Source organism: Salmo salar, chromosome ssa22 (assembly GCF_905237065.1).
Source record: "Salmo salar chromosome ssa22, Ssal_v3.1, whole genome shotgun sequence".
In the NCBI taxonomy this organism is placed as follows: Eukaryota; Metazoa; Chordata; class Actinopteri; order Salmoniformes; family Salmonidae; genus Salmo; species Salmo salar.
In genome coordinates, this window is record NC_059463.1 from 35,101,234 (window position 1) to 35,111,195 (window position 9,962).

At 39.7% G+C, this 9,962-nt stretch overlaps 1 protein-coding gene across 1 annotated transcript in view; it reads right to left on the bottom strand.

Moving 5' to 3' along the window:
* The window catches only part of LOC106583254 (synaptotagmin-6-like), a 117,211-nt gene extending 109,863 nt beyond the window's left edge, over positions 1 to 7,348 (bottom strand). The window contains exon 1 of the mRNA XM_045705312.1: positions 7,183 to 7,348. Coding sequence (XP_045561268.1) covers positions 7,183 to 7,348 — 166 coding nt within the window. The remainder of the gene's footprint in view (positions 1 to 7,182) is intronic.
* Between the last annotated feature and the right edge of the window lie 2,614 nt (positions 7,349 to 9,962).

The window sequence follows — 9,962 nt, forward strand, 5'->3', positions numbered from 1 at the left end:
CTATGCTAACACTACACAATGAGCTACAACTACAGTACCTATACTAACACTACACTATGAGCTACAACTACAGTACCTATACGAACACTACACTATGAGCTACAACTACAGTACCTATACGAACACTACACAATGAGCTACAACAACTACCTATACTAACTGTCACGACTTCCTCCAAAGTCGGTCCCTCTCCTTGTTCCGGCGACGTTCAGCGGTCGATGTCACCGGTCTACTAGCCATCGCCGATCCACCTTTCATTTTCCATTTGTTTTGTCTTGTCTTCCCACACACCTGGTTTCAATTCCATCAATTACATGTTGTGTATTTAACCCTCTGTTCCCCCCCCATGTCTTTGTCCGGTATTGTTTATTGTAAGTGCTTGTGCACATTATGTCTGGTGTGCGTCGTGTTTTGTACCCATTTATATATTGTTCTGTTTTCCGGTGGGTTTTTATTATTAAACTGCGCCGTTGGAAACACAGTTTTTGCTCTCCTGCGTCTGACTTCTCTGCCGCCAGTACGCACCCCTTACACTAACACTACACAATGAGATACAACAACTACCTATACTAATACTACACAATGAGCTACAACAACTACAGTACCAATACTAACACTACACAATGAGCTACAACTACAGTACCTATACTAACACTACACAATGAGCTACAACAACTACAGTACCGATACTAAAACTACACTATGAGCTACAACAACTACAGTACATACAGTTGAAGTCGGAAGTTTACATACACCTTAGCCAAATACATTTAAACTCAGTTTTTCACAATTCCTGACATTTAATCCTAGTAGAAATACCCTGTCTTAGGTCAGTTAGGATCACCACTTTATTTTAAGAATGTGAAATTTCAGAATAATAGTAGAGAGAATAATTTATTTCAGCTTTTATTTCTTTCATCATATTACCAGTGGGTCGGATGTTTACATACACTCAATTAGTATTTGGTAGTATTGCCTTTTAAATTGTTTAACTTTGGTCAAACGTTTCAGGTAGCCTTCCACAAGTTACCCACAATAAGTTGGGTGAAATTTGGCCCATTCCTCCTGACAGAGCTGGTGTAACTGAGTCAGGTTTGTTGGCCTCCTTGCTCGCACACGTTTTTTCAGTTCTGCCCACAAATTTTCTATAGGATTGAGGTCAGGGTTTTGTGATGGCCACTCCAGTACCTTGACTTTGTTGTCCTTAAGCCATTTTGCCACAACTTTGAAACTATGCTTAGGGTCATTGTCCATTTGGAAGACCCAATTGCAACCAAGCTTTAACTTCCTGACAGATGTCTTGAGATGTTGCTTCAATACATCCACATAATTTTCCTTTCCTCATAATGCCATCTATTTTGTGAAGTGCACCAGTCCCTCCTGCAGCAAAGCACCCCCACAACATGATGCTACCACCCCCGTGCTTCATGGTTGGGATGGTGTTCTTCGGCTTGCAAGCCTCCCCCTTTAATCCTCCAAACATAACGATGGTCATTATGGCCAAACAGTTCTATTTTTGTTTCATCAGACCAAAGGACATTTCTCCAGAAAGTACGATCTTTGTCCCCATGTGCAGTTGCAAACTGTAGTCAGTTTTTTTGTTGGTTTTGGAGCAGTGGCTTCTTCATTGCTGAGCGGCCTTTCAGGTTATGTCGATATAGGACTCATTTTACTGTGGATATAGATACCTTTGTACCTGTTTCCTCCAGCATCTTCACAAGGTCCTTTGCTCTTGTTCTGAGAATGATTTGCACTTTTCGCACCAAAGTACATTCATCTCTAGGAGACAGAACGCGTCTCCTTCCTGAGCGGTATGGCGGCTGTGTGGTCCCATGGTGTTTATACTTGCGTACTATTGTTTGTACAGATGAACGTGGTACCTTCAGGCGTTTGGAAATTGCTCCCAAGGATGAACCAGACTTCTGGAGGTCTACAATTTTTTTTCTGAGGTCTTAGCTGATTTGTTTTGATTGTCCCATGATGTCAAGCATAGAGGCACTGAGTTTGAAGGTAGGCCTTGAAATACATCCACAGGTACACCTCCAATTGACTCAAATGATGTCAATTAGCCTATCAGAAGCTTCTAAAGCCATGACATAATTTTCGGGAATGTTCCAAGCAGTTTAAAAGCACAGTCCACTTAGTGTAAACTTCTGACCCACCTGAATTGTGATACAGTGAATTATAAGTGAAATAATCTCTCTGTAAACAATTTTTGGAAAAATTACTTGTGTCACGCACAAAGTAGATGTCCTAACCAACTTGCCAAAACTATAGTTTGGTGACAAGAAATTTGTGGAGTGGTTGAAAAATTAGTTTTTTGACTCCAACCTAAGTGTATGTAAACTTCTGACTTCAACTGTATACTAACACTACACAATGAGCTACAACAACTATCTATACTAACACTACACTATGAGCTACAACTACAGTACCTATACTAACACTACACAATGAGCTACAATAACTACCTATACTAACACTACACTATGAGCTACAACAACTACCTATACTAACACTACACTATGAGCTACAACTACAGTACCTATCCTAACACTACACTATGAGCTACAACAACTACAGTACCTATACTAACACTACACAATGAGCTACAGCAACTACCTATACTAACACTACACAATGAGCTACAACAACTACCTATACTAACACTACACTATGAGCTACAACCCTGACACAATGAGCTACAGCAACTACCTATACTAACACTACACTATGAGCTACAACTACAGTACCTATACTAACACTACACTATGAGCTACAACTACCTGTACTAAAACTACACAATGAGCTACAACTACAGTACCTATACTAACACTACACAATGAGCTACAGCAACTACCTATACTAACACTACACTATGAGCTACAACAACTACCTATACTAACACTACACTATGAGCTACAACTACAGTACCTATACTAACACTACACTATGAGCTACAACAACTACCTATACTAACACTACACTATGAGCTACAACAACTACCTATACTAACACTACACAATGAGCTACAACAACTACCTATACTAACACTACACTATGAGCTACAACAACTACCTATACTAACACTACACTATGAGCTACAACTACAGTACCTATACTAACACTACACTATGAGCTACAACAACTACCTATACTAACACTACACAATGAGCTACAACAACTACCTATACTAACACTACACTATGAGCTACAACAACTACCTATACTAACACTACACAATGAGCTACAGCAACTACCTATACTAACACTACACAATGAGCTATAACAACTACCTATACTAACACTACACTATGAGCTACAACAACTACCAATACTAACACTACACTATGAGCTACAACTACAGTACCTATACTAACACTACACAATGAGCTATAACAACTACCTATACCAGCACTACACTATGAGCTACAACTACAGTACCTATACTAACACTACACTATGAGCTACAGCAACTACCTATACTAACACTACACAATGAGCTACAACTACAGTACCTATACTAACACTACACAATGAGCTACAATAACTACCTATACTAACACTACACTATGAGCTACAACAACTACCTATACTAACACTACACTATGAGCTACAACTACAGTACCTATCCTAACACTACACTATGAGCTACAACAACTACAGTACCTATACTAACACTACACAATGAGCTACAGCAACTACCTATACTAACACTACACAATGAGCTACAACAACTACCTATACTAACACTACACTATGAGCTACAACTACCTGTACTAAAACTACACAATGAGCTACAGCAACTACCTATACTAACACTACACTATGAGCTACAACTACAGTACCTATACTAACACTACACTATGAGCTACAACAACTACCTATACTAACACTACACAATGAGCTACAACTACAGTACCTATACTAACACTACACAATGAGCTACAGCAACTACCTATACTAACACTACACTATGAGCTACAACAACTACCTATACTAACACTACACTATGAGCTACAACTACAGTACCTATACTAACACTACACTATGAGCTACAACAACTACCTATACTAACACTACACTATGAGCTACAACAACTACCTATACTAACACTACACAATGAGCTACAACAACTACCTATACTAACACTACACTATGAGCTACAACAACTACCTATACTAACACTACACTATGAGCTACAACTACAGTACCTATACTAACACTACACTATGAGCTACAACAACTACCTATACTAACACTACACAATGAGCTACAACAACTACCTATACTAACACTACACTATGAGCTACAACAACTACCTATACTAACACTACACAATGAGCTACAGCAACTACCTATACTAACACTACACAATGAGCTATAACAACTACCTATACTAACACTACACTATGAGCTACAACAACTACCAATACTAACACTACACTATGAGCTACAACTACAGTACCTATACTAACACTACACAATGAGCTATAACAACTACCTATACCAGCACTACACTATGAGCTACAACTACAGTACCTATACTAACACTACACTATGAGCTACAGCAACTACCTATACTAACACTACACAATGAGCTACAACTACAGTACCTATACTAACACTACACTATGAGCTACAACAACTACCTATACTAACACTACACAATGAGCTACAACAACTACCTATACTAACACTACACTATGAGCTACAGCAACTACCTATACTAACACTACACTATGAGCTACAACAACTACCTATACTAACACTACACTATGAGCTACAACAACTACCTATACTAACACTACACAATGAGCTACAACAACTACCTATACTAACACTACACAATGAGCTACAACTACAGTACCTATACTAACACTACACTATGAGCTACAACAACTACCTATACTAACACTACACTATGAGCTACAACTACAGTACCTATACTAACACTACACTATGAGCTACAACAACTACCTATACTAACACTACACTATGAGCTACAACAACTACCTATACTAACACTACACAATGAGCTACAACAACTACCTATACTAACACTACACAATGAGCTACAACTACAGTACCTATACTAACACTACACTATGAGCTACAACAACTACCTATACTAACACTACACAATGAGCTACAACTACAGTACCTATACTAACACTACACTATGAGCTACAACTACAGTACCTATACTAACACTACACTATGAGCTACAACAACTACCTATACTAACACTACACAATGAGCTACAACAACTACCTATACTAACACTACACAATGAGCTACAACTACAGTACCTATACTAACACTACACAATGAGCTACAACAACTACCAAAAAATCATTGTTATTGTTAACCCTTCTACTACCAACTACACTCCCCTCCCATATGCTATCAGTGTGTGTGTGTGTGTGTGTGTGTGTGTGTGTGTGTGTGTCTGAAAGGCAGAACAAACCAAAGCAGCCAGTTTGGTTTCGAAAAACTCATCCACATCCAACTCTGACATTCGCCTCAGAACAAACAGTCGCCCAACCTGCCACTCCAAATCTGTGACCTTTGGTTTTTGGAAGCCGGTGTACAGCGCTCTGCAGGGGCGTATGTGTACACAGTGGCAGTCTTCTATTCATGTGGTATTACTGCCTGTGGACTGGTGCACACTGGTCTCTTCCTGGCCGAGCTGCGGGCGCTCCCTCTGACAGACACAGCACAGCTCTTTAATTGGAGCACAATCAGTGTGAGCTAATGCCACTTCAATTACCTGCCAATAAACCCCACGGTTAAGACGGCGGGTAGCCTAGCGGTTAAGAGTTTTGGGCCAGTAACTGAAAGGTTTCTGGTTTGAATCCCCGAGCGACTAGTGGGGAAAATCTGTCAATGTGCCCTTGAGCAAGGCACTTAACCCTAATTGCTCCTGTAAGTCACTCTGGATAAGAGTGTCTGCGAAATGACTAAAATGTAAAGACGGAGCAGAGCTATGGAGCCCACACCTGACAGAAAGAGAGAAGAGAGTGACTGGATGTCTGTGTGTGTGGAACTGTAGACCAATGCTAAGTAATACTGTGTGATACTTTGCAAAGGGAAAGGCACGGCCACCATCATGATGACTAATGGGGTAGTGTCAGTCAGTCAGTTTCCCCTTGGCTGGCACATCATTAAAGGCTTCTTTGAGTTGAATAGGAGGAAAAGTGTGTTGTAAGGAGAAAGTGGCCCAAAGCTTAGTTCAGGGAAACATCTTCTTGTAGGATACAGGATACAATTATGGCACAGAGGGGATTTCCAGATGACCTCCCTCACATATCTGAGAAACACACACAAGTGGGAGGAGAATATGGTAGAGAAAAATAGCATTTTTCCTTTGACTAACAGAGGTTGCTGTCATCAAAACTGCATCTGCAATCGAGGAATGTTCAACAGTATGACAAGGGAGTCCATAGTTAACACAATGATAGAAAAAACATATTTCATCAGCTAAAATTCTATTTTATGTTATCTATTTCCCTGGGGAATACATTATCTATCAATCCACATATATTCTGCCACCAACCTGAATTTCTTTTTTTCTCTCTTTTCATTCCAGGAACAAAGCCTATCATTCAAGGCACCTATCTTTTTGATTTCAACAACTTTGCATTTTCTTTAAATAAATCACCCTAGCAACTGACATATTTGATTTTCTTTCCTGCCATGTTACAGAAATAAGTACGTACCTAAGTCTAAGAAAGTACACTAGCTCAATTAGCCAACCAAGCCCACCATATTTTGGGGCGGCAGGTAGCCTAGTGGTAAGAGTGTTGGGCCAGTAACTGAAAGGTTGCTAGATCAAATCCCTGAGCTGACAAGGTAAAACTCTGTTGTTCTGCCCCTGAACAAGGCAGTTAAGCCACTGTTCCTAGGCTGTCATTGTAAACAAGAATTTGTTCTTAACTGACTTGCCTAGGTAAATAAAGGTTAAATAAAAAAATATCCTATCTGTCAGGAATGATAAATTACCTGTACCGGACCACTACAAAAAACATAGCAGTTAGCATGTTCAACACATCATGTGACCCCAGTCATTCACAACATGCAAACATAGAAGTTAGCATTTTTAACAGAACACATGTGCTCTGTTGTGACTACTCACAACAAGTGGTGACCAGAGGGAGGCTGTTGGGCTGTGGAGCATACCTGACCATGCAGATTTTGGGCTCTGGTTGGTGGCCAGCAGTGTGATGAAGTCCTGGCAGGTGTTGGGCTGCAACAGGGGGCTGTTGTCCAGACAGAGGTCAATGATGAGGGCCACTGCCTTCTCACAGTGCATGTCATGGTCCTTTCTCTCCTCCGCAGAACTCATCCTCCTCCGTGAGTCCCACACAGTCTCTAGCTTTCATCCAGGACTGGAGAAAGTGCAAGAGGAATGGTGGTGGTGCTGCATAAAAAAATGTGCCGCTCTCCTCTTGTTGTAACTCACTCTGGCTCTCTCTGCCTCTCAGGCTCCTGGATGTACAGCCAGTCAGTATCAATATGTGTGTCTGTGTGTGCATAAGAGAGAGTGTGTGGGAGGGGGCTTGATGAAGCAGTGGGACCCCCCAGGTATTCCTGGAGCAGGAGTGTTGCATCATGCCATAGCCATGCTTAGAAAGAGAGAGACAGAGGGTGGAGAGAGAGCAGAGGGTGGAGAGAGACACAGAGAGAGAGAGAGAGAGAGAGAGAGAGAGAGAGAGAGAGAGAGAAAGTCTTCCTACAGACTGAGTATATTTATCTTATGCACTCACTCATGTGTATGTAAATGTGTATAATGTAGAAGACTGTACATGTTACTTTGACTAGGGATGATAGGAGTCGCTATATTTCAGAAATTCAACACAAATGCTGTTTAAATACTGTACTCAAACACTGTACATGTCTTTTTTTTACCATGCAGGTGTGACACATGAAAATTAGTTCTAAATGATTCCAAATGTTAAAAAAATACATAAATGGAAGGTGCCCACATGACAAAATACCTTTGTTTACTATAGAATACTACAGTACATACTATTGTAGTAAACTGTAGTATACTGTTGAATACTATACTACACACTGTAGTATCCCTTGATCATGTGTATTATTAACTATAAAATTGTGTAGTATATTCTAGAATACTATAGTAAACACTACAGTATACTACAGTCCGCAAAAACCCTACAGTAAATATTACAGTAATGTCCACAAAAACACTACATTCCACAAAAAGTTTTTTAACTGTAGTAATACTACAGTAATTAATTTGCATATACCTTGCCCATTGTCCTTCCCCTTATCCCAATTTGTGCCACCCATAAGTTATAAACCTACATGCCAAGTATAGACCATATATTGTGTTCAGTACAGGTTACAGAAAAGAGCAGAAGCTCTTGTAACGCCCTGGCCATAGAGAGGGGTTTTTTGTTCTTTATTTTGGTTAGGCCAGGGTGTTACATTGGGTGGGCGTTCTATGTTCCTTTTTCTATGTTTTGGTATTTCTTTGTTCTGGGCCATGTGTGTGGCTCCTAATCAGGCACAGCTGAAGCTCGTTGCTGCTGATTGGGAGTCACACATAAGGAGCATGTTTTTCCTTTGGGTTTTGTGGGTAATTGTTTCTGTTTAGAGTATTTTCCTAACAGGACTGTTTGCTGTCGTTTTTGTTCATTTTGTAGTGTTCTCTTGCTTTTTTGAATTAAAATTCAAATGATGAACACATCCTCTGCTGCACCTTGGTTCCCTCTTACAGACAGCCGTTACAGCTCTGAACTATTCGTTCAGACTGTATGATACTACTATAGTAAACTATAGTAATATCTGAAAAACACTGTCGTTAATACTACAGTATACTACAGTCCGCAGAAATACTGCCAGTTTTTTAAACTATAGTATTACTACAGAATTTATAATATAGTAAACTATAGCATTTTGTAATGTGGGTATTAATAGAAATAAGTATTTAAGTGTGAGAGAAATATGCATATAAATTGTGTTACATGGGCTGAATCACATGTGATATATAAACAAATTAATCAATTTGGTGTTTTATTACGTAATCTATTTCTTTCCAAAACTGATAAAGATATCAAATACAGCTGCTAACCCGCTCATACTGCACCCTGCTGGTGACATAATACAGTGTGAATGCAAAGAGAGAGAAAGAAAGAGAGAGAGAGAAAAAGAAAGAGAGAGGCTCCAGCCACAGAGGTTGGATTTTCAGTATTCCGTAATCTGAGCCAGGATTATGAAATCGGAGTCCAGATTAGGAATATATAGATGTATCGACAACTATCGCAAAGATGATCGCCACCACTCAGCAAAACATGCCCTCTGACATGGTAAAGTCACTTTACACACATTTTAATGAATTATTCTATTCAATAGTATTGTTTATTAAATACTGTACATAGGAATCATCCATCTGTCTGAATTGAAAAGTCATACAGGAGAACTATCCAGGATCGATTTCCTCAGGAGGTATACAATTCAGTTATGACTGTCTAGTCTTGTGTTTTTCATGTTAAAGTTACGTTTCTGCTCAAATCTGTCTCCAAAGGTCTGTACGCTACCCATGTGCATAGATCTATACACTCTTAGAAAAAACGGTACCCTCTAGAACCTAAAAGGGTTCTTCGGCTGTCCCCATAGCAGAATTCTCTGAAGAACCCTTTCCACAGAGGGTTCTACATGGAACCCCAAAGGGTTCTACCTGGGACCAAAAATGGGTTTACCTGGAACCAAAAAGGGCTCTCCTATGGGGACAGCCGAAGAACTCTTTTGTAACCCTTTTTTTTTAACCGTGTAAACAACAATACTTTATTTAAGTGTCTATGTGCTGCTGTTCCTTTCTTGTCATCATAGATATTGTGGTGATGTTGACCTGAACTTGTTGGCAGGCTTATACATTTCTGGCATCCAAACAAATGTAAAAATAAAAAACCTGTCAAACTCATAACGTTTACTAC